This window comes from Emydura macquarii, unplaced genomic scaffold (genome assembly GCF_026122565.2).
Source record: "Emydura macquarii macquarii isolate MOO-44397 ecotype Brisbane River unplaced genomic scaffold, CSIRO-AGI_Emac_v2 contig_2975, whole genome shotgun sequence".
In the NCBI taxonomy this organism is placed as follows: domain Eukaryota; kingdom Metazoa; phylum Chordata; order Testudines; family Chelidae; genus Emydura; species Emydura macquarii.
The window spans coordinates 46,928-73,320 of record NW_027133112.1 but is presented as its reverse complement, the minus strand read 5'-3'; the positions used below and the strand labels follow the sequence as shown (position 1 = coordinate 73,320).

The window sequence follows — 26,393 nt, the reverse complement described above, 5'->3', positions numbered from 1 at the left end:
GAACCTGTCCCCCAAGTTGCCAGTCCTTTGGAAACTGATTGGGGATATTGTGAGGAAGGAGAATTATTAGAAACATATGGTGCTAAGTGTGGTAAGCACTCACTCAACAAACAAGTTTGAAACCATAGTATAATGTCTCATTGCATGCCACATCAGGAGACACCTCAGACATGTTTACTGGAAACATAAATGTTAAAAAAGAAACAGATCTCATTCTCCTCTGACTGCTGTTTTGAGCATAGGACACCACTAGTTATTAGTGGAGGAAATCTTGGAGTGCAAAATATGGAAATCATAGATGTTATTTTTTATTGCACTCTGATATGGGGCTATATAATATGGTGAAAAAGAGTAAAGTTAAAGAAACCTCAATCTCCCTACAATCTGTGAGCACCATTATGTCAAAATAGTTTATATTCACTATCTTTTACAAGTAAATAATCTTTTACAAGTATAATAAAAATAAGTAAAGCATTCTATTTTTGTTGGCCAGAGGCTGTTGCCATAATAGCATAAGCTTCTGCCAACTTTGTCTTTCTAGGTTTGTGTTAATCCATATTTTCCCCACTCTCTTGCTGATTAGTTGTCTCTGAAAATAGGATTTGTGGATTTTCTAAAGTCAGTACCAGAGTTATTTAGCCTGGAGAGGATGTTACATATACTGTCTCTATGGCAAGCGTCAACATCTCCTGCATGAGGTACTGATGTATTTCAATCCACATGTGTAACTGCTGTTTAAAATGTACATCTACTCTGAAAAGCGACTGTGTAAATATGGCACCAAGGGATTTCATGTTCATTCTCTCGGTGACTTCCAAATCAAATTAGCACAGTTTAAAAGTTACTTGTTGGCTTTCCTAATGGCCAGGTTTATCAACTCCTCCTAGGCTCTGGAAAGTAAAATTAATATGTTCCTGGTTGTACAGCATCACCAGTAAGAAGATTCTTCAGGGCCAAATTGTGCTCCTATTTACACCTGAGTAGTCCCTGTTGTTTTCAGTGGGATCACACAACTGCAAACAAGGGAAGAACTTAACCTTGCATTTGGAACTAATTTAACAATTGTTGAGAAGTGAACCGGAATAGAATCCAGCTCACTTTCCCACAGCTTTGTCATATTTTTCACTACTGCTGGTGCTGCAATCTTATTCTGATCACAAAAAGATCAAATAACTTCTACAAAGACAGACAGCAAATCTGTTGAATAAGAATGTGTCATTCCTACACACACCCTTCAGAGTAAAAGTGCATTGAATTGTGTGCATTAACAAGAGAAAGTACTTGTAATTTCCACTACCAAAAATCTACACAAATCAGAGAACTGTGACCCTGTCATCAAGCAAAACATGAGAGTCAAGTATTTAGACAGTGTCAAATTTCAAAAGCACTTAACTGACTCAGGAGCCTAAATCCCATTTTCAAAACTGATGGAAGCAAGTCCTCTTGAAGGGCAATGGAGTTTAGGCTCCTAAGTGACTGCTTATAGACTCACAGACACTAAGGCCAAAAAGGACCATCATCTAGTCTGACCTCCTGTACATTGTACAGCATAGAACCTCACCCACCCACTCCTGTCATAGACCCATAGTCTCTGACTCAGTTACTGAAGTTCTCAATCTTGATTTAAAGACTTCAAGTTACAGAGAATCCACCATTTACTCTAGCTCAAACCAGAAAGTGACCCATACCCCATGCTGCAGAGGAAGGCAAAAAACCCACAGGGTCTCCACCAATCTGACCTTGGAAAAAATTCCTTCCCAACCCCAAATATGGCAACCAGATAGACCCTGAGCACGTGGGCGAGACCTACCAACCAGACACCTGGGAAAGGATTCTCTGTAGTAACTCAGAGCTCTCCCTATCTAGTGTCCTGTCTCTGACCATTAGAGATACTTGCTAATAGTAGTTGTGGATGGGCCATATGCCATTGTAGGCAACCTCATCATACCATCCCCTCCATAAACTTATCAAGCCTAGTCTTGAAGCCAGTTAGGTTTTTTGCCCCCACTGCTCCACTTGAAAGGCTGTTGCAGAATTTCACTCCTCTGATGGTTAGAAATCTTCCTCTAATTTCAAGCCTAAACCTGTTGATGGCTGGTTTATATCCATGTGCCAACACTGACCCTTAACTTCAATAACTCCTCTCCCTCTCTGGTATTTATGCCTCTGATGTATTTATAGAGAGGAATCATATCTCCCCATAGTCTTCACTTTGTCAGGCTAAACAAGACAAGATCCTTAAGAATTCTCTCTTCAGGTAGGTTCTGCACTCCTCTGATCATCCTAGTAGCCCTTCTCTGCACCTGTTCCAGTTTGAATTCATCTTTCTTAAATATGGGAGACCACAATTACACACAGTATTTCAGATGAGGACTCACCAGTGCCTTGTGCAATGGTTCAAACACACTATCGCTAGTGGAATTAACTTGCCTGATGCATTTTAGAATTGCCTTTTTCACAGTCATATCACTTTGGTGGCTTACCACTCATCTTGTAATCGACAGCCAAGTCTCTCCTCCTCTGTCACTTACAACTGGTAAGTCCCTACTTTAAATGAGACATAGGATCCTAAATCATGAGATACTTGTGAAATTTTACCCCAGATCTTTTCTGTAATTTGTATAAAGGAAAGACAATGGGGGATAAAAAAGACAAATATTTTTACTGAAGAAAAAAAATGTTACTTTTCAAACAGCTGCTCCTTAGTATTTGGCTTGGATCCCTCACATATTTTTTATACATAGTAATCTTTTATTTGTTAATTTAAAATGAGAAATAAATCATTAATACCCTTCTCATTTGTCATTTCAAAGACATTTGATGTTTTACAGATCCGTTGGCGCCCTCTGGTGGTGAATTACAGTGTTGCCTTATCTTAAAGAATTCAACCTGTAGCAAAGTGGAATGCAGTGTCTTACATTAAAAAAGAGTATAAAGTATTGGAGAAAATGTAGATAGTGCAGGAATATAATATCTATGCTATCTAATTCTGCATCAGTCCTATTTTTTCTGCTCATTATATGGACTACAATTCTGTGTTCTTGTAGTTTTGCTAAATGTTGGTATTTTAATTTTCAGCATGTGTACATACACTATACACACCCAAACAAAATCAATGTCGTTTGAATAGAAATATCTTTATTTGTATCCATGTAGGTCTTTTTCTGTCTCTGATTTTTCCTTGTCCAACTACAGTGGATTAAGTCAAGATCAAATTTATAGAACTTTAAGCCTTTCACCACTTCCAGTTGTGATGACCCTACATCACCATTATATTGAATGGGACCAATATTGAAGTTCTCAGTCAGGCAAATATTTTGAAATGAGGTATTCAGGATGACGGGCTTAGTAGAATTCTTTCTATGTCCAGGTTTTCTTAATACAGCTATGACATAGTGTTATGTCATAGTGTTATGTCATGACATAGTGTTACACATCATCATCATTGGTGACTTTTGGAAAGGAGGATGGGTTATTTTTTTTAAATATGACATTAACTTTAAAAGAATAATGAAATTCCAAAGTGCATTAACCATGTTAAATGGAGTTGAGATTTGTTAATTGCTTACAATTGTCAAGATGATGGAAAGTTCATAATGAAATCAAACACGGTAATAGCTAAAACAGAGCAAAATTAAATAAAATCCCTAAGGCACTGACAGAGTGCAACATCTTTTTCCAGTTCTGTGTCTCTTTTCCCGAAAGCCTACCTCAAGACTATAGCATAACAGAGGAAGAAATTCTGCTCAGTGACCTGCACCAGGAGTTTTGTCTCTTTTGCATGGAAATTAGCCTTCTATTGTTTGAGGATGTTTCCAGAGCCTTTGTATTATTTTTGCTATTGCTCTGAATATAGCACTATAAAGGAATGTGCTTGAACTTTAAAATGCAGATAAAGATAGATTCCCTGCTCAGAAAACCTTATAATATAAATTAATATAAGGACAAAAATGAGAACAAACACATGATAGATGCTAGTCATGTCACTTAATGCTCTACTGGAAGGTGCTCAGATGCAGGTGATGAGCATGATATAAGAACCTATATAGAATAGAACTGAGGAGACAACAGCACAAGGAGGAGTAGGAGAGGGGAAGGAAAAAGCAGAGGTTAATATGATTAATCAGTCTCTTGGCAAGCTATTGCTCATGTCTGGAGTAATGGGGGTGCTGTGCAAGTGAGAATGGCCCACTCTCTCCCCTCATACCTACACTAATTTAAAGAAGATGTCAAGGCATCAGCAATAGTCAAGGTAGGGTCTATTAGGGCAGTCCTCTTACAACATAGAGAATCATTGGCATTTTCCTGGCTACTGTAGGCAGTTTACTTTTTTCAAGGAGATGAACGAGATGAAGAGCTCATTCTCCCAAAAGAATGCATTGCTACTTCCTGAAGATCAACTGAAGTATTTCTCCTATAGGTATTACCTAAGTTAGTTTGGCTCATTTTTGCGCTAACTCCTCTGCATGTAAGTTTTGGTACATACCCAGGATTTGCTGTGACAAACACTGCAAAGATACAGCAACCACATGAATATATTGTGAGTACAATTTAGTCAATGTGCGCCTTCATTTTAAATAACATATATCATCCAATTTGTTTCATAAAAGGGGATACAGGACCAAATTATCCACCTGGGGTGCCTATTCATTTTTATTTGTATTGAGCCCCAGTGATGGAGCAGGAACCCATTGTGCTAGGTGCTGTACAAATTCAGAACAAAAAAGAAAGTCCCTGAAATACCCATTTTAAGCATTTAAGCGCTGATTTAGTCCCTGATCCTGCACATGCTTGACTTTACTACCATGAGTAGTCGCAATGAAATCAGTGGGTCCATTAGCAATAGTAAAGTATGTGCATAACTCTGAGATTGCAGCTTTAGGGCCCAATCTAAACCCCACTGAAATCAACAGAAAAATTCCCATTGACTCCAACAGGAAGGGTATAAGGCCCCATATGCACCAAAACCAACAGAACAGGGAGTGTAACATATTCATTTGCATACTACCCATATGACGCCTCCACTGACACTGAATCAGGGGGTGCCTTGTGTAGGTGAGCAGCTTTCTGTCTGATATCACAACTGAGCCCTATAGTCAAGGATCTTTTATAGTCACCACCTGAAATTAATCTGTAATTGTGAGATTATTTATAGGGTTACAGTCAATTCAGACAGCACGAAATTAGACAAACCAAGCCAAATTAATCAACAGTGGATTTGACAACAATATTTACTCAGCCACTCTGTCTGTTATTTTCCACTTTTATTTTACTCCCTCCTCCTAAAAGTCTCCTACAATGAACAGATTTAGCTAGATTAACAGATGTTAAACATATTGTCAGTCTGTAGTAATGCTTTAGAAGTTAAAAATGTGTCAAATTGAGGTTGATGTTACCAACTAAATACGGCAGATTAATGTATTTACGGTACTTCTTGCTCATGAAACTGCCTTTCATTTGTGAATCTCAGGAGCTCAGTTTTCCAACACGAGTCCCTAAAGCTAGACACTTAGACCCCTGTTCTGCAAACCTGGACACACCAATTTAACTTTAAGCATGTAAGTAGATGCACTAACATCCATGCATAAAATGAGATGCACAATGAAATGAGAGGTCACCAGATTAGGGCCTTAATTCCTAGGAGTGAAATCCTGACCCTATTGAAATGAGAAGGAGTTTTGCCATAGATATGAATGGGGTCAGGATATGATCTCCGGTTTAAACATCTAAGCAAGGAAATCTGAGCTACGGGGAATGTGCGCTGGTGCTTCCTATAGCTCCATTGCAAAGAGGCTTTTGTTTCCTTTTAACAGAAGCTATTCTGTAGTTTGACTGAGTTCTCTGAAGGTGGAGATTGAAATTGTCTCTCTCTCTTTTATTGCCTCCACTGTCATTCATAGCATAGTGGTCACTGTTGTGCTGACTTCATTCCTTTAGAGCAGTGTTTCTCAATTTCTTTCCACCCTCGGAACCCTTGCGCGACCATGCCATACCGTCCGCCGAAAAATCAAGGAAAGCTTCCTCTTTTCGGCGGCGCGGTGTTTGCTTGATTTGGCGGCGCGCTTTCAGGGCCGTTTTCGGCGGCCCCATCAGCTGCTCAGCGGCGCGCGAGCAGCTGCTCGGCGGCACCGGATTTTTCTCACGTTCGATGGCACGGTACAGTTTCTTCGCGGAACCCTTCCTCTCAGCCCACGGAACCCTAGGGTTCCGCGGAACACCATTTGAGAACCACTGCTTTAGAGACAAGTTTTAGGTTTGATTTTAAGCACAAACTCTTGCATTTGTTAATGCTGAGATAGCACACATTATATACACTCTGTCTTTGTCCACACATCACTTTGGTGCCGAAACTTGGAGGGTTTGGGTTCAGAGCTAAAAGTAGACTGCCTCACTCCCACCTGTTTTGGATCTCAGGAATGCAAAAAAACTCATCAAACCAAAAATGCACATTTCTGAAAGTTTCAGATATCTGTTTGCAGTTGAATAAAAAAAAATGAACTGAAAGCCAGATGTGGGAAAAGAGTAATCATTCTATTTATGATGAGAAAAATTAATTAGGAACCTGAAAGACAACTTTTAAAAAAAATTTAATGTGAAAAAGGTAAGTCCATTCAGAATGATGGACATCCACAGAAATTGGCACAAAGCTGAGAGATTGAGATCAGCTTTTATTTCCTTTACATTGAATTTATAATAGCATCAAAGCCAGGAAATGCATAATTCCAGGTTTCCACTTGGAAAAGAGGAGGAAAAGAACCCTGCTTTCTTTAAATATAGCAAAACTTAGTTAAGCTCTGTCCACAATGTAACCAGAGCAGTACTAACTACAGTGTAATGTGTTTAAACTTGACTGTTTCTATCGTGGGAAAGTTCTAGGTGTGCATTTACCATTGACTTCTTTGGAACACCTCACATTATTGCACTATTCATGGGTACAAAGCCATTGGTGGTGCAGCCCTGGGAATGCTAGGGGAGGCATGGCACCTGCGTTTCTACCACCACCCTGTCATCCAGCAACAGTAGGAGCAGGTCTAGGTGACAGTTTGGTAAAAACACCAGTGACTGCCTGAGCCCTATTTATACTAGCAAAATTACTGTCACTACGAGTGGCGGTGCTGCACCAATGGAGATTCCCTAATAAAGTTGTATCACCAGGGCCTCGCAAGGTTTCCCTGACCAGTGTGAACAGGGATTTTATTTTGTCCAAGATCCATTTTATAAAGCCATAAATTATCCATTGGAGTAGTTTATAGGCAGGTTTAGCTAGTGAGGCTCTCAGAAAAAATAAAAATCTCCCCACATTGGTTAGGGAAACTATGCTAAAACTCTTGTTAGCAACACCTATGTTTAATTATAGATAGTTATAAGGGTTCTGCTTCCTGTGTGGACTGCACCTTACTTCTCCCCATGGAGTTCACATTTTCTACCCAGGCCATAAACTGCTCAACACATTTGTCCAGTGACAATAACCCTGCCTAACTCATCTTCTCCACACAGATGTTTATAAAACTGCAAAACTAATAGTAACACAAACCAAAATAGATCTGAAATAAATATCAAGTGTATAATGCCTCTTGGAATAAATAAATCATCTGAGTCACAGCAAATTGCAATAGCAGAGGGTGTTGAAGTTTGGAGCTGAACAAGGGTATAACTGTCATGGCCTTTTAGGGATTGGATGCTTCACAGAGGATGTCATTGCTTCTACTGCCAACATGAAAATATATTTTTCCCCTTCTTTCTAAAGCTTCATGATCTAAGGCCCAGCAGGAAGGGAACTCCAGGAGGAGTATCTTGGGCACGGGTTTAGTGCTTCCCTGAGCAGCAGAGCTATAATGCTGTCTGGCCCTCATATAGGCAGTGCAAAGGAGGGAGTCCTTATACCCTCTCCCCACCATGTGTCTCTAAGGGCAGGATGCAACCTCCCCTCAATGGTATGTTCCTACAAAGTGACAAATGATCTCAACACAGGGCCGAATTATCCATTAGTCACAATAGGCACAGTGCCTAGGGCCTACGAAACTTTCAGGGCCTATGAAAAAATTTTTCTATATAATTTTTTATTTTTATTTAAAAAACTATTTATTAATAGCTTGAAATCAAAATAGTTATTTTGGTCGGGGGTGCCTACGAAGGCAAGTGTGCCTTGGGCCTACGAAGGTCTTAAAACGGCCCTGTCTCAACATCCAGCCAAGCCAATGCAGAGGGGGTCCAGCCCCTTGCAAGATGCCCTCAAACACCTTGCAGGAATAGGGCCAACGTCCCAGTCATGCTCCCACTGAAGCCAATGGGCGTTTGAGCTTTGAGTTCAATGGGGGGTAGGATTTGGCACCAAGTATTTTGCTTTACTTCCGATAGAGAAATGTATCTTTATTTTTACTGTACATTTTAAGAAATATTTTTGTAGACTTCTCTGACAGTCATACAAAAATATTATAAAAAATACATGAGTAAAGATATTGAGCACATTCACCAAATAGAATTAGTTCAATGCATTAAGATAAATAAATTAAGAACATTTTAGAGGCTAGTAAGAGCTATTAGCCAATGCTACTAAAATACCTTCTTGGAAAAGGGTGGTGGCCACTGCAGATATACCTAGGTCCCTGACTACTCAGTAGCTTATCCACTGGAACTATTCAAGATCTGGCAAAATAAAACCTCATTACATTCCTGAGATATTGCTTGATATTGTGTGCTACCTGCACAGACAGATCTCTTGAGGCTATTGCAAGTATCCGGAGGCTATTGGTAGATTTGGACTGATTCCAGTTTTTAGTGGTTTGGTACCACATGAAAGCCTGACTTCAGTCCCTTTCAGATCAGAGTGCTTCTCCTCTCTGTCTTTTCTAATGGTAAACTACAAATGGATTCGGAACAGATTGTCTTGCTGAAGCAAACGGGGGGTCATTGTACAAGTAGTATGTAGCGCTGCACAGAGAGTGTTCAACAATATGGCCCTTTTTCTTAGTTTTGGAAAATGGAAAGAGAATTTAAAGAAAGAAAGAAAGAAAGAAAGAAAAGATCCAAGTGCAGACCGTGCCCTTGCAGAAATCAAGGGGCATGCCCAGGCACAAATCATCCTGAAGGTGGATAGCGAGGAGGTTGGGCTGTGGTCTCCCAGTTATTCTGCACTGGCCTTGTGAGCTGACCAGGCATATGAGGGAGCATGTGGATGAGCAAAGGGATGGCACAGAATGTGCATTTCCCCTACACACCAGGGAATTTCAGTACAGCTCCTCCTGAGGAGATCTGGTTCTGTACCCCTCCACCCTTCAGACTGTGTCAACTACAGGCTCTGACCCTAAGTATGAACTACCCTGAAACAATAAAAAGTGACCTTACAAAAATTAACATTTTTACAAGCCAAACACTTATAAATCTTAACAATTCCTTCAACAGTGCTTCATAGCAAACTACAAATCTTTTCAGTCTAACACAAGCTGAGGCAGACTGGGTCAGTCAGCGAAGCTCCTCTGAAGTCTGGATTGATTTCCACCAACTGAGGATCTTGCCCTCTGTACATGATGTGTTGAAAGATTATATCAGAATGGAAAAACACCAGCGAACTGAACTAAGCTGGAAACTTTGACTCTGAATTTCTTTACTTTTGCAGGTTTGTATTTCAAATTAACATCGCCTTAATGAAGTTCTTTGCAGTGAACCGTATGTCTATGATTGTAAGACTTACATCAGCCTTTAATGAAATGATTTTAGCTGCTACTGCTCAAGGATATTCTAGTAAATGAGGTGAAGTATCTTAATGAGTTTTAGCCAGATTGGAAAAAATGGGAACAAATACAAAATCCAAAAATAATTTTTAATTATGCTGGGATTGTTCCTGAAGTGACTCTGAAGCAAGGAGGGTGCCTGGTACAAGGAGAACTGTCTCCGTGGAGTTGGCAAATTTATCTCTCTTAAGATGCAACAGGAATAGCACCAATTAATTAATGAGGCTGACATTAACATAACTTTGGTACAAAAACAGATTCAAGGCAGTTCATTCATCAGCATTAAAAACACAGAACATCTAACATAGAATCTACAGCTGGGGGCCAATTTGTCTCTGTAACACCAGTGTAAATCTAGAGTAACCTCACTGGTAACTTCAGATAGTGCAACACAGTAGAATCTATAACAGCATCCTTACATAATCATTCCAATCTGGAAAAGTAAAGATGACCATTTGAAAAAGATCATAGGTCAGATCTTCAGCTGGTGTGAATTGTCAAAAAGCATCACTGAAGTCAGTAAAGCTACACAGATTTATACCTGTAGAGATCTGGCCCATTGTTTTCTGCACAAAACAGGTCTGCAAAGATAAAGCTAGCTATATATACATTTTATACAGGTTCCCTACTTTGCAAACTAGAGGTTGAATCTCCGTAGTTGAAGTGGCTCTCACTAGTTCTAAGATGGGCCAAGTCTGGGGTGTTCCTGTTAACCTTTTTAGGCCCTGCTGTCCTTTTTCAGCAGTCCAATTTAACATTGCTTTTCACATCTGGTAAGAAGAGGGGTCATCTCAGTTGACGGAAGTAACTCAATTTAGTTTGTTTTTACATATCGACTATTCCATGTTTGTGCAGGCACACCTGCCGTGATAGGTAACTGTTATTTTTGTTTCAATGCATTCTAGCAAAAACTGGGCAGCTATTCTAGACCAGTGGAGGATAGAGAGTCCCTAGGATAAGTGGTTCTGGGGTGTAATGTAAGCTGAGAATTCCAATTCAACAAGGACTTGAGAGGAAGTAGGACTGGCCAATCTGGTGGTGAAAGCATGGCTGGGAGGGGCTGGTCCAGTCCACATTGCTGCTGTGAAAATAATATTGACTAGGTAGAAGATAGAATAGAGGGATGATGCCATCCAGTCAGGCTGCAAAGATGACTGCTCTTTAATTCCTCAATACGACCATTTCCAAATTCACTTACAATAGGTGCTTTGTTATTTGTCTGAGTCCAACAAAATAAAGAGATTAGATGTCAACTTTTCTTTTCAAGTGCCATGGAACAAGTTGGGTGTAGGAGGAAGGAGTCAGCCAAGAGGAAATATGAGGCTTTTTTTAGTTTTAGTTTCCCATTATATCCATTGATTGTAGCACTTCCAAAGGCGTATGCTGCAAGTCTGTTTTAATAATAGCTGACAAAAATGTGGCTAAACCTGTATAACATGTAAAGTGCGCATGTACAGTACACCAGCAACACCACCAAAGGCCCTATTACAATACAGCCTGACAATGTTTAATGAAACACATGTACTGCAAATCTCACAAACAGTGTTTACATGCTATCAGTTCCTAAAGAACCACAGTCCAGAGCCTGGATAGCAGGTGACTCTGTATGTCGGAGAAAGCAAGCCGAGTGGGGCATGGGGGGTGGGGAAATCTTTCCACTGCTCGGAAATGAATACTGCAAAGCCGGTGAAAACAGCTTCTGGTGAAAACCAGAGCTGAATTATTACATGTAAGGAACAATACTAAAATGGTTTGAAGTTGGAAACATGGCTGACATAGGAACTACTAAGGTGTTTGTAATTGTTGTGGAGTGTTCGTTGCAAACAGAAAAGAAAAACTTGGATCGTTATAGTAATATAAGCCAACCCACTGTGTTTCCCTATTTTTCATCTATATACTGTCTTCAAATCTTGGTCAATAGAGCAGACATTAGCCAAGGAGATGAACTGATGTGACATGAAAAACTTCTTCTGGGCCTGCATTTATTCAGATGCAGTGCTCCTAAAGGAACCATTGCAGCTTTATCACCTTTATTATTGAAAACTGATATTTTATGGATTGTCCTATATGGTATGTGAAAATGTCTGGCTACCTAGAGAGTAGTTCCTTTATACTCATTATCAGAGCTATGTAGAGAACAGAAATTCTATTTCTGAGAGGATTTGGAAATTTGTTTTAATTCCAGTTAGGAACTAAACCCTCAAATTTTGAAATTTTGAAAAACGGTTTTGGGTTGATGAAAGTGTTTTGCTTTGACAAAACAAAAAAATTGACTTTTAAAAATTTTATATTATATTGTACATATTGTCGAGAATGAGATGTAGTATTTTTTATAAATATCATATGCCCTTCAGGTTACCTGTGTGGATATTCTCTTGCTTGAATAAATAGAATTAAATCAAATTGGTTGGTAAAGGAACTAAACTGGAAAGGTAAAACAATAACACAGTAAGGATCCTTGGGGAAACACCAGGGAAGCTCTTAATTGGGGAAACCCTTTCTCTGGCTCCATCCATGCTAAGAATTTTCCCCAAGGCTAAGCCTGAGGTTAGAAAAGGATTCTGAACCATTACAGGAGGCCAGGCTTAGAAATGGGAGGGGTTTGGGTGAGCTTAGAGGATCTACCTAGGGAATGTCAATGGGAGCTGACAGGCATACAAGGAGACACCCAAAGACCCAGAAAGCATGCTGTGAACAAGATTGACTGCTTCTCCCAGACAGAGATGGGGATAGCTGGGCAAAGAGAAACTTAAAAATGTTTACAAAGAAAGATTAAGGTGTAGGTAAGGGAAAATATGTATATGACTTTGTTATTTTAACTCATTGCTCTGCATGCTTTGTGTCTTTGAGTGAAAGAATAAACAATGCTTTGTTCTGATGAAGCTGTTTTTGAGTGATGATTTAGCCGACATCACAGGCTTCTGGAGGAAAAGGCTTTCAGATGCCAAATCTAGTTGTGCCAGTCAGTTTGATATTGCTGAGAAATAAGGTAGGGTGTTGTAGTCCAGCGAGTCAGTCTAAGAGTGGCTGGACAGTGTGGATCTACCAAGATTGAGGTGCAGGAAGCCAGTCCTGTCATCTGAAGGGGACAAAAAGGGGTCTAAGGCACAGCTTGCTCAGTTACCATGCCAAATATAACATAAACAAACAAAAAACATACTGTTTCAAAAGGAAAAAAGGGAATTTTTCATTCAAAAGATGTAGATAGGGGACATTTCTACAAGGTTGGAACATTTCCATCCCCCCATTTTTTCTCCAAAATGAAATCTCAGCAAAATCTACATTTCACAAAATGTTTGATTTTGACAGAACTGCATTCACCAATAGAAAATAGTTCTACTGAAGTTTTCTCAACTACCTCTCCTCATTACACAGTGCGGTAGACTTAGAGGGGTTGAAGAGAGAAGTTTGACAATACACATCTTAGAGACTGGGTTATATTACATGCAAATCAAACCAAGTTAAGCTATGTCGACACAATCCTGCAGTTTGGACTATGGGGGTGCAAACTGCAGAATGCCCTAGTGTGCTGCATGGTAGTTTCCCCATGTGGATGCTGCAGGCACAAAGTAAAAGGTACCTCATTTGCAATAAGGTAGTTGTGTGTGTGTGTTTAACGCTGTTTGCACATGTGCGCATTTATGAACTGCTTTTCCTGTTCTCTGCGCATAAGAGATATCAGTGGGAATTGTGGACACACATTGCCAGACCTAAGTGGAGACAGTGATATAAACTATTTGATGAGAGGACTACAGGTCCATTTTTCAAACTCACTTAAGCAAATTCTTAAAATATATGGAATAGCAATACAAGATTGTGTAACTGGGATTAGAATACAGCCCTAAATTGTCTCTGACATCATGTGGAGCACATTTGTCATTTGCTTACTCATCACAGTAATTAGTTTGTTGAATCTTGCCATGTTCTCAATATTAGATTATCTGAGTGCATGAAATCAAGCTGAGTGAATGAGTTGCCTGATAGATCATTGCCTACTGAAGAAAGTACAAGCTTGTCATTATATTTGCCAGTAAAGCACCATGCACACCTATGGGGTTGTAAACATAACAACAGGAAGCTTGATTATTAGTAATATGATGTTTCAAATATCAAATCTACAGTATATTTGCTTTACATACTAATTTTTTGCTTGATTCCTAGAGCTGACAAAATACTTCAGAGAAATCCACCTGATTTATGTAATTTTATCATCCTTATTAAAATTCAGGTAATAATGAAAGAATAGCAATAAAGTTATTGTTCAAAACAAATAGCAGATTTGGAACAGTAAACATGTCATGAGCACCAAACTGCCTCTCTCTTCATGGAAGCAATCAAATAAATTAAAGATGAAATTGCACACTTGAGTGTTTATAAAGTACTATGCTTAAGGTTGCTAAGCTGCTAGTTTACTTTGAATAATAGGCACATTACTTGCTTTTTATAGAGGTGAAAAACAAGAACTCACTTTACACATATGCATTATGTATTTGTGGAACTGTAGGTAGAAAGTACAGCACAAACGGTTGAATCTATTGCACGTTTTATAGTTCTGCTATGAAATTAATGTCCTGTAGTTGCTGCACTTGCAAAACCTATGCACAATTCAGTACAACAATGAAAGTCATATCCACCCATGGCCAGGAAATGATGAATAATATTCCTATTAAATTATCAGTCTGCCTGGAATGTGACATTAGGGATTAACCACCTTACATCTTACATGGAGCCTGTAGTTTCTGTTAGCCTGTTCCCTGACATGCCAATGGTGTTACAATATTTTAGCTCTCCTGAGGTTCTAACATTATTATGGACTTTCCCTGGGAAGAGATTTAAGGACCTCACCCTGCTCCCCAGTGAAGGCAATGCAAGTTTTCCCACTGGCATTAGTGGGTGGAGAGTCAAGCCCTGAAAGATCAATGAGCTGGACGAGACAGACATTAGAGGGTAGTAAGCTGTCTGATGGATGGAGAAATCATCTCTCTCCTACTTTTGGAGCTAGATCATTAGTTTTAAATAATAATAAAATAAATAAAAGGGGCCTTTTGAAAAAGGTTGGGCAAGGCGCCTTTGCGGTCAATGACCAAGAGGGGCTAATAGCCAAGCTGCAGCCTTTCGTTGGGCTATGTCCCAGTCAGGGGGGAAAAAGTGTCAGCTTACAGGTAAATGTGAAAAAACTGAAAGCAAACCCTGGTGGTGAGTGGTAGGAGGAGGAGAGACAGGTTGGAAGAGCCCTTCCTTTTTTGGAGTTTCACATAGCTCCTTGCTCCATCATAACGTGCAAACAAATAACTGCATAATGAAGTACCATAAAAGGAGTGGTATGTAGGTGGCCTTACCTAGTCTTCAGAGCAGGAGTCAGGTCTAGTGGGCAAACCAGGCATCCAGGTCGGGGGAATGAAGCCAAGGGTCAGCAGAGTCAACAGCCAGTTGTCAGAGACAAGGGTCAAGCCAGAGTCAGAGTCAAAAGTCGGAGGTCAAGCTCAGGGCCAGGATTGGGAACTGATGATTGGAAGAGACACAAAGGAGCAGGAACTGGAGGAGAGGCCAGGATGAAGCATGGAGCAGGAGCACAATGGGAACAGGAGCAAAGGCTGGGGTGAGGCAGGAGCCGAGCAGGAATCATAGACAGGATAGGGTGCAGGAGGCAGGCACAAGCAGGGGCCAACACAGCCACAACAGGAAATCACCTTGTGCCTCCTTCTGGTTTAAATAGCGTATTTGGACCAATCGGTGGACCTGGGTGATCCCCCAGGCAGTGCCCCTGTGAGTGGTGCCTTGGTTGAGGCTATCGTTCTAGTAGTTTCTCAGCCCAGCAGATTTCAGCAGCTGTTAGGTGGAGGCCAGGATTCAGTGGCTGTCTGGGGACTCCCAGCTCTGGGTTCAAGACCAGGGACATAACACTAGTCAGCTTGTGGCAGAATCAGGAAGGAAAGAGTAAAACCAATTACCATGATGTCTGTAGTTTTTTCAATCCTGGAAGCCATAGAACTGTCTTATTGGAATACCACTCGCCACATTTTTAGACTGTTACACAATAACAAATACAGGAACTGCCAGTCCATTCGGTCCAGTAGCCTCTACCTGATAATCACTTCTTTAGAGGCTTTCTCTAAATTTTTATGTAAGCTCCGTCGATGTGCTACTCCTTAACTTCCTATAGCAATCCTAAAAAATATTTCAGCTCCTTCTACAGAAAAAGGACCTTCTCTCTTTCTCAGAAACATCCCCAAGGATCTACTCCCCAGAATACTAACTTTGTCTGAGTCTGCAGTATTGGTTGTGGACTGGCTGGGCAGCCACTCCCTGCAGGATTAGGGAGGGAGTATTGCACATTCTGAACCACCACGTAAGTGGTGTGCACACTGCCCATTTACTTGCGATTTGTACATGCGGCCAAGATTTGGCCCACAGTACTCACCTATAATGTGTCATTTTACTTCAATGGTGCATTGGTTTAACTAAAGCTCTTCAAAATCCAGGAGGTGCTCTGCTCCCCAACAAATATTTTAGATAAACTTTAAAATGTTCCCAAGACATCCCTTGTTGAATGAAAAAGAGTTAATGAAAAACATTTCTGGATTTAGAGAGAATTCTACATTTGCAAAATGGAAAAGCTCCAAAAATCAGAGTCATAAAGATTCTTTGGCATTTTGTCTTACAAAAGCACAATAACAATAACAAAAAAGTTTAGGCAAGAGCACCATGACTACCAAATAAATGGGCAGTCAATCTGGAATGGGAAGCAAGACATGGCCTATTTAAATAGCATAGCAAATGGGGAAGAGAAGCAGACTTTACAGAACAAAGACTATAGACATAGCTATACACAATTGTTGTATCAATACTTCTATGAAATAAGGGATAATGTTCAAATTCTGTTCCCACTAATGCAACTTCCAGTGGACATTTTACATCTTCCACTCATCCCTTCCACTATAGAGTGCCTCAAACTTCCATTTTTTGGGCCTGTCTGCCCAAAATCGTCTCCCTCAGAATGCTGATTGTGAGTTTTAACTTTGAAAATGGTTTCCGTAACGAGAAACATAACAGTATTGGTCTGTTGCATGCAGGTGTACATCCTCCATCAATGGTCTATAACGGGAGTTTCAGAGGAAGGTGAAAAACAACATACGGCAACAGCACAGTTTTGTTCGTCCAGGTGATTAGCTATAATCTGAAGCATGAGATTTAACTAATCTTACTTTTGCTTTCACAACTGCAAAAGTTATCAATGGTCACACAATTATTCAGCTACAGTATTTCTTCCTTTGACCCTCTGCAGTAGTAATTACAATATGAAGTGGTATTTCCTTTTATATTTTAAAAATGGACAGACCTGGGATTTCACGTCCCTTTTCTTGTATCATTGAAAGGTCAAAAGGAAGATTCTGCCTCTTGTTAGACTCATTCTCTGCTGCCTCTGTCTCCCCTCGACTATCTGCCTAGCTCCTAGCTACACCATAACTTCATACCGTTGAACGATTCAAAGAGGAAAAATTCTCTTGCGAGGTTACAATATTCAGTGTTCTATTTCTCTCATGAAGCCATCACTCTCTTTAAATATGACTTTAATTTGACCCCACGGCCAGAAATCTTGATATTATCTTTGGGCCTGAACTTCTGTCTTCTCTGCCTCCGTTGCCTGTGAAAGGAGTTTTCCTCTTATTGTCTCTGGAAGTGCCACACGCTTTGTCTGTCCCTTCTCACTACTTCAGTAAAGATTCTTATATCTGCCTTAATCACATCCCATCTTACCCTCTGCAATTCCCTGTTTGATGCTTTTAGAAAAACTGTACAAGTCTCTAGAAGGTAGGCCCTGAGTTTACAAGAAAGCAAATAAACCTCTAGTTTATATTAAGCCCTTAAGATTTATAAAACTTATAAAAATATTCATCAGCACAGGAATAGGAATGTGATCACAGTTTTCTTAGGAGGAAATACCTAAGTCTACAGAACATCTAAACTTTGGCATGATAAAGGCTTTTAACATTATTCCACAGTTTCACTCTACACTGCTGTCCACTCTGATGTATGCTCAATATTCTCTCAACAGAGGACCTGTTTAAGGAGGTGCTTATCACCTCTCCTAAGGTACTAGGACCCTGTGAGGTGAGAGGGTCCCAGAGCTCAAGCTCCAGCCCTAGCCCAGAAATCTACTCAGCAATAAAACAGCCCTGCAGCCTGAGCCCTGCGAGCCCAAGTTGGCTAGCATGGGCCAGTAGCGGGTTTTTCTTTGCTGTGTAGACGTACCCTGAATGACCTCAGAGTTCACATCTGTTCACATCTGACTTGGAGAGAGCACTGCTGCGGTGTGTGAAAGGGGGTCATATTTTGATGTTTGAACAATTGGGCTCTGGTATTGAGGGTGTTCCTTGTTACAAGTAGCATGAAATATGACCCCCCTGTCTCTGAGCAAAATTAGTATAGTATTAGGGAAATCTTTGGCTCTCATCCTGGTCATATTCAGCATCTCCCTTTCTAGTACAGATTTTGTAGAGCCTAACAATTTCTGTGCAACACAAACACATCCTATATAGCTAAAACAGGAGGAAAGTTGGTTTTTCAGAAAGATGAACATGATTCTCAGCTTGGAATACAATTGTTTATGACAATAAATCAATTGACACTGATGCCATGCCATGCAAAATGACTTTACAAGTTGGAAATAAAAAATTTTACAGAGAAGAAAGGGAGCAATAGCATTTCCCAGGCTACTTTGACCTTCTGAACAAAAACTGGAACTGGCATAGTCATTTAGATTCCAATCAGAATATCCAGTGTGTGGGTGTGCTCTGAGTCACAGCCATGATGTGCACTTGCTTCTAAAACAGTGCTTCCTAAATGTTTTTGTAAGTGTAACTTTTGTTTAAATTATCATTTGGCAGAATCCCACACTGTGAATGGCTATGAACTCAGTAGGGAGCATATGTTGTGGATGGAGATGCTATGCACCAATCTGAAAGTTTTTAGATTTTTAATTAAGAAACCGCAACCCACAACCCATTAAGATGTTTATTTTCTCAACCGGTTGCCAACATCCATATCTGTCAGACTTCAAGGGGTCTTTGACAAAAGTATGTCCACACTGCAAATAAAGCTCTAATTTTCCCTCTGTATTTTTTTAAATATGTGCCTAATTACAAAACCAAACAAACAAACAACTCAAGGGACATTTACTGATGATATTTCAACCAAATGTAACTGCCCAGGCATTGTGCAAACAGGATATATTGACCATGCATACAGTTAATGGCAGCAAATACTTCAAGGAATTCTGCTCAGAGAAAAGTCATTTTTTCTATTGTTATTATTACATAACTGGAAACAGATAAACATGCTTCAGTAAAACCCTCACAGCTGCCACATATTGCTTCTTCTCTTTGAGACCCTGTTAATGGTGGTGATATTATCTACTGCTTTAGTGAAATAAGCCTGAAAAAATACACTTGGTCTGTTCTGTGGGCGTGAAAAGGAATGAATAACTCCACAGGCCATAGCTCTAAGCTGGATCTTCCCTCCAAACACTGCAAAGTTTTGCTCTCAGTTACCCACACGTAAATCAAGATCAACACCAGTGACCTTAGTCACACTGGGGCAACTGACAGCATAATCTAGCCAGAGGGTGTTTATAGCAGAATCATTTGCCAGATGAAGGGCCATGTCATACCCCGCTGAGAAAAAAGCCAAGTCAACAGAACAGTTACAAATTAAAACAATCCTGATATGGACAATACAGCAGACTGTACTTGCAGCTGCCCTGCAAAGGAAACTCTGCAGAATCAGCAGGGGTGTGATCAAGAAAACGCTGACCCCACCCACAAAGGGTGCAATACTGCACAGAGTAGCAGGTCTTTACAGTACTCTAAATACAGGAGCTCAGTAAATCTACAGAACAACGAGAGCAGGAAACAGATGCCTACCTAGACTAAGCGAAAGGTAGGCCAGGAGGGCTAGGAAATAGATGTTCATGAGTCCATGTTTCCTCATCATCTGTCTACTCTAGCCTTTTTTCTTAACGTTCCCTGTTGGTGTGATGCTACTGTAGACTGGCCACTGGCATTTTGAACACTGTGTGAATGCTTTCTTAACAAGCTGGTGGTTAAAACACAGGTGGACACTGGTGGCCTGTCTGCCCTGGCATTCTCACCCTTGCTACCATCAGTAAAGCTCTGTACCGACAGGAGCAGCAGCAGAGGACTTTTCAGAAAAATATCTCATGTAGGCAAGGCCCCTGTATCTCCTGCACCCTGATGGTAGCTGAACAGAGTGCACACGTCCACCAGTCCCTTGGGAGGACTGTGACGTTGCCTCAGAGTCCTTGTCTGGCCTTGCTTGAGCCATTTGCTAAGGGCAAGTGCAGTAAGTTTGTCTTTGGAGAGCATTGAGCGGCCATTATTGATCGCCTTAGCCTCAGATGTTTTTCACAGAGGCATGTCAATGGCACCTCATGCAGAAAGAGTCATTACTTATGCGGTTTTCCCCAATAATACTTCTCTGCAATCTTTGAATGGTACAATGTTCATTGTGCTTCCCACCTGGGCTCCACTCCACCCATCAAGCATGCCCCTGTGGTTATCATTGGGCTTGTAAGTTTACCCTCATCACGAGTTAAACCGTGAAAAGTGAATAAGAGATAATAAAGTGGCACAGTAATCAATAACTACCTATGTTGATGGGAAAAGTTGCAAAGGGGGGAGATAAAAAGAATCAGTTAATCCAAACAAGGCAGCCTACTAATCTAACACAAGGATTGTGTTAAGGTCATGCCTGGCAAACAAGAGGAGTGTGGGACCAGAAATCAGTGAACCAAAATTGATGTCAGAAATTAGACCTAAATGGTGGACAAAATAATGAAGGGATGGGCTATTCTGCCCATCGGTCCCTGTTGGGGTTCTTAAAAGGGGAAGACTTTATGGGCAAGCTGGCTACCATGACACAGGCTACCCGCATGACCAGATCCGGGGAAGGAATGCCACCCCCCAAATCTCCTGGGACCCTGTCTCTGTCTACATATTCCATGGCCCTGCCCTCCAGCCAGGTCACCTCTTCCCAGTTCTGTCCCTTTTTGGCATGACAAGAGTCCAGCTAAAGAATCCACACCCACATCAAAAGCGCAGATCCTTCTATCCCTCTTGGGCTATACTGAAGTTCCCTGCTCTTTATTCTGACTCCTGGGGAATGCAGAGTTCTTTCTTTGCTCCTAGGCTGAGTACGACCTCTCAAGGCTTTTCCCCTGGAGGCCTTTCTTGCCTGTAGTTCCCTTGAGTCTGCCTTTACCAGACCCTTTCCACAGAAAGGGCGCTCTACTTGGTCCTCTCTCCTGGATCCCTTCCCTTCTATACACTTCTCCCTAACCCTTCCACAGCTGGGATCTCTAACTGTTATTGAGTTCCCAGATGAGGATCAGATGTGCTATGTCACAGGAATGGCTAAGCCCAACTCCCTTTAATGGGTCGGCCAGCCAGTGACACAGACCAGTGGTGAATATTTTTGATTTCATTCAGTTTTTCCAATCATTTTTTAATTAAGTAAAAACATGGGGGGACATGTTTGGCCTTTTAAACAAATTCCTGGGTCATTGTGTGTGTTCTGGTAACTCAAGTTGTTGTTTGCTTGGTTTTGTGGAGGACTAATTTGGTCTGTTGTGTGCGATATTTTTGTGATATACTCTCTTGAACATACAAAAAGAAACTGCAATATGAGTGCTGTAAGGCAGAACAAATGGAGAGAGGATATTATATAAAATAAATCCAACGATTCCAGGTAAAAGCAATCAGTAACTAAAACATCTGACTCTGCAGGAGGAAAAATACAAGAAACATTTCAATGTAATTTTTTAAAACTCTAGAATAACTATGAAACAGCTTTTCATATAGATACACATGGCTAATACAGTCTACAAGATTCTGTCATGTGGTCTAAAGGATTTATTGCCACTCCTTTAGAAGGACCTGCATAACTCTATTGTGACTTTGAGAAGATCACATTACTCACAACAGCAGCTAACTCATGCTGATAAAGCCTTATATCACACCACACAATCATGCTCTTTCATACAGCCATTTATAATGATTCCTAATGGTCTCTGCTATTATGATTTGATTGATATACATTGCCACATGCACTCTGCTTTCTAAGTTAATTAGAGTTCACTGTAAATATTGCTGCAATACACCGTTTCGTTGCATTCAAATTCCATTTCTCTCCAGAGAAGCCTGGCTGGCAGGTACAAAGGGGTGAGGAAGAAAGGGGTGGTTGAGACAGAGGAGAGTGCTGTGTTTTCAATTATTCTCAGGTTATTGGTTGCCCACACATAATTCCCCTTTTGAAGTTTTGATTCAGCAAAGTAACAATGGTGACAAGAGTCAGAGTAGCATGAAAGCCATATATTTTAATAAATAACTAGCAGTTTGGATGAACCTTGTACTGTAATTGTGCCAGAATGTGATGTTTGTGCCAGAGATTTGCTTTGGCACTTACCTAGCTTTGAGGCAAGAAAAGCAGAAAGAGATGCTGAAAGCTTAAGTTCACTGTCACTGTTTGAGGACATTTACCCCTCTGACCCTGTCATACTTAAACACACAGGTCACTGACAAGAGCAAGACAAATACAGTGCATGCAGCATTTATCACTAGAAATTCCAGGCACAAACATATCCCCCCACCTCCCAAGGTAAAGTATGAAAGAAACAGAATGACAGATCACAAAACTGTCTGACTAAGATTTACAGAGATAGGCAAAGCTGCCACCTTTTAGGTAAGATTGCACTGCAATGTCCTTGCACTGTGACATTGTCTAACGGTTTTCTCTAAGTGGAGAAACATCCACAAACCTATGAAAACCATATCCACCAATTAACAGTGTGCTCCATTTCCCATGATGTAGCCCCCTGGGTCTGGCTGCATTAGTGTACATGGAGGAAGGTGGACAAATGAAGTGATTACCTTCAGTGTTTCTTTTTAAAAGAGGTTTAGCTAATATGTTGTTCTGAGATAAAGAATGGTACACAGAATACATATGGAAATATTTGATCAATGCCAGAAAGACCCTACATTTCAGGACACTGGCTTTGAGTTTTCCATCAGTTATCACTAGCCCTTTTTGTTCTCCACAGCCATAAATGTTTTCCTTTCCAACTCTGATGAGAGGAACTCAGTCCAAAGTGCATTGTCCCACTTAACACTATACATAAAAACAAGGCCATCGTCCTGAATAGCTGCACACTCCTAAAGACTTAATACACTGATCGGCCACAACAAAAATGTCTCTTTAACACACTTTAACAGACTATGGCTACAGTACAGCTCAAGTTGGTATAACTTATGTTGCTCAGGGTTGTGAATAAATCACCCCGAGTGACATAAGTTACACCAACATAAGCGCCGCTGTGGTCAGCGCTATGTTGGAGGGAGAGTTTCTACTGCCGACATAATGACTGCCGCTCATGGGGGCTGGAGTAATTAAGCCGATGGGAGAGCTCTCTCCCGTCAGCTTAGAGCAGCTACACCAAAGAGCTTACAGTGGTGCAGCTGTGCCATTGTAAGCTCTCTAGGTAATGATAGCCTTAATATTTTATCCTCTAAAGTGCTGAGATTTGTGGCTCAATTCAGCAAGCACTTAATTTTGTGCTTAAATGCTTTTCTAGATTAGGTTAGATTACTCCACACCTTTCAGGATTGAGCACTGTCTAGCTAGAATTGGAATAGCCAATGTTAATTTCATTATTTAATTTGTAAAACATGCACACTCCCTGCTTCTATTTATAATGAGGCTGTAAATTCACTAAGGCCGATTCTCCTCTCACTTCTTTTTTAAAAGCCACATAACTCCATTGACTTCAGTGGAGTTACTGCTGATTTAAACCACTGTGAAAATTGGAGGCTCTATTTTTTTCCTCATTTGGAGGAAAAGGCTTCATTCCGCCAACAGTTCACTGCCTTTGGTGCAGTTCTTGCTATAAAGGTGTCTCTGTGTATCCGCTGATGATTCTACAGTGCACAGCATGTTGCAGCAGGCTCATTCTTATATAAATTATTCATTCAATTGCGTGTCAGGATTGAGACTGAGTAATCACTCACTCTCTCTCGCGAGTTATACATAATAGGGAAAGTCGAATAATGGAATAGTTTCATTCACATTACGTTTTCAGTAAAAAGCAGTTATATTATTTCAGTCCAACGTGACCCTTAGTTTGGAGAACAACAACAAAGGACAAAAGTAAACTCTTCAGGAAAGAGCACGATGCATACATTCCATTTGTATGTCCCGGCTGCAGCAAAAACCAAACAGGGTCGCCCCCTGAACCCTGATTTCACAGAAACTTAAAAGGTCCAATATACGGAGAAAAAGATCAAGAATCACAGTTTCATAGCCACAAATACAGCAACTCAAAATATTATTTAGGGAGTCTTGAAAATACCCATTGCTTTCACTTTACAACAATGTCTAGTAGAGACTGGATCCTTTGCCAGCCACGCTGAGCCTGGCATAAGACTGATATGGGGGCAGAGAAGGTGTAACGCTGCTTTTGTCATTCCCTGCTCCAAAGGCTTGCCAGGGAGCTCCAGGGACTGGTTCAGTCCCCAGAGCATCCCAGGTCTGCTCTAAGTTGCTTCCTACTGTCTATGGCCCCTAAGGGGCAGTTCATCAGCTGGGGCAGATGTGCTGTGACCTCTCCTCCTTGTGATCAGCCATATCCCCTACACAGGAGCCTGGGAGCAAGGGAATATGTATTGGGTCTTCCTAAACTTTCCCTATGTAGGGATAATCTTGAGGGGAAGCCAGTTAAATCAGCTTTACAGTCACTTTGAGCTGAGTGATGCAAAAGGGCTGAGGATCTGGCCCTGGTCTTTCCCTTGGGGACCTATAAAATCTTCAGCAGTGGGTATGTGGAGGGTGTAGTGTGTGTGTAGGAAGATTAGGGTTGGAAGGGACCTCAGGAGGTCCTCAAGTCCAACCCCCTGCTCGGAGCAGGACCAACCCCAACTAAATCATCCCAGCCAGGAGGGTTTTGTCAAGCAGCACCTTAAAAAAAAAAAAAAAAAAAAAAAATTAAGTTTAGCAGCATAGTTCTTGTATGTATTTTTCAGGGGACCCCTACATTATGCATGCACTGTGGTGAGGAATGATTGGTGAGGGAAAGAACAAACTACACTGATAAAAGTACAAAATAATCAGGGAGGCTCTGCTGCTTCAATGACATCTTTATCTTATTCTCTTCTTATTAATCAGTGTAAAGAAAAAATCTTTCAGGTATTTGGAAAACCCCATGAAACAAGCTACATTGCTATTTTCAGAACCAAGCTGATCTTTCCACTAGAAAAATTTTTAATGTAAGACATCTTACTTAAGCTGCCAAACCAAAGAAGACAAGTAGGTTGAAAGCATGTACCCTGCCTTCAGCCTTTGCATCAAACCTTCACTTTGGCAGAGTGTTCAAGTGGTTCATGGGCACACGAGTTCCAAATTCCACCCTTGTTATCTGGTTTAAAGAGCTCCAACTCACTTATTCAACCCCCATGCATTAGTTTGTAACCAACTAAGCTTTCAGCTTCGTATTATAATTTTAGGCACTGTCATCTAATGATCTATTTGCTGTTGCCCAAAAGTTGGTTGATTCCCTAACATTTTAAAAAAACCAAACCAAAAATGTATGACTATTTTTTTCCATTCACTAATTGTTTAATTGCCCCTTAATAAAGGAAATATCACAGATTGATACAGCAGCTCTGTAATAGCACTTTTTTTTTTTCTGGATCAATTTAAAACTCCTGTCTTTGTTCTGTAATTCTCAGCTGACATTTGTAGAAGGTGATAGAAAGTTTTCTGGTGACTCAGAAAAAAAAATTCTGTGTACTGTAAAAAAAAAAAAAAAAAAGACATTCCATAAAAAACACTCTGTTGCTGTGAAATGCTTTCACAGCACTTCAGTCTGTCACTTGTTATTTAAAGGTGATAAAAACTCATTGTTCAAGTCCCCTCGACTGAAGCATCCACTATCTTATAGTTCTTTGCAAATACAAGCAGTAAGTTCAACATTAAAAGAAACAAAAACTTTCAAGATACTTCACACAAGTCCTCTTCTTTTGTGCTATAAGTACACTGATCATACTGCAAGCCTAGAAATATAAAGTTAATTGCTACCTTCTTTATCCATTTTAAGATTTCCCCTTTCCCTCCCCCAGATCTAATTGCTAGATTGTTTCTTTCATTTCATCTATCCAGGGCATGTTTTTGTTTATTATACAAAAAACAAATGTGGTCACTTACACTTTTCTTGAGGACAAACACATGTTGATAACATCTCCTGCTCCACCATGGTGCTCCTGTTAGATACTTCAAATATCCCTTGAATAGTATTTTGAAAAGCCAAACTCACTCATGCAAACTTCTGATCTCTCGTACACTTAGCTTCTGTGGGTTGTCACATTACAATGCTTATGTTATTTTCCCTCCTGAGAAACCTGTGAAACAGGTCCAGGAACAGGCATCTAATGTTGCAGAAGAGGTTTTAATTGATTCATTGCAACAAATATCCACCCTTAACAAAAACTGCATGGCGCACTGTGTTGTTAAAGGGAGTAGTCACCTACCACTTCATTTGAAGTTCCACCACCCACAGAGTCTAGCAGGCTGGGTGCTTTAAAAGGAAATTAGCTT

The 26,393-nt window shown here is 40.5% G+C and overlaps 1 protein-coding gene across 3 annotated transcripts in view; it reads right to left on the bottom strand.

Annotated features, from left to right (window-relative positions):
• PTPN3 (protein tyrosine phosphatase non-receptor type 3) overlaps positions 1-26,132 on the bottom strand; it is a 283,828-nt gene extending 257,696 nt beyond the window's left edge. For all 3 annotated transcript variants that reach the window (XM_067569970.1, XM_067569975.1, XM_067569974.1), the window contains exon 1: positions 26,004-26,132. In XM_067569970.1, the coding sequence (XP_067426071.1) occupies positions 26,004-26,052 (49 nt within the window). In that variant the 5' untranslated portion in view covers positions 26,053-26,132. The remainder of the gene's footprint in view (positions 1-26,003) is intronic.
• Positions 26,133-26,393: the final 261 nt, after the last annotated feature.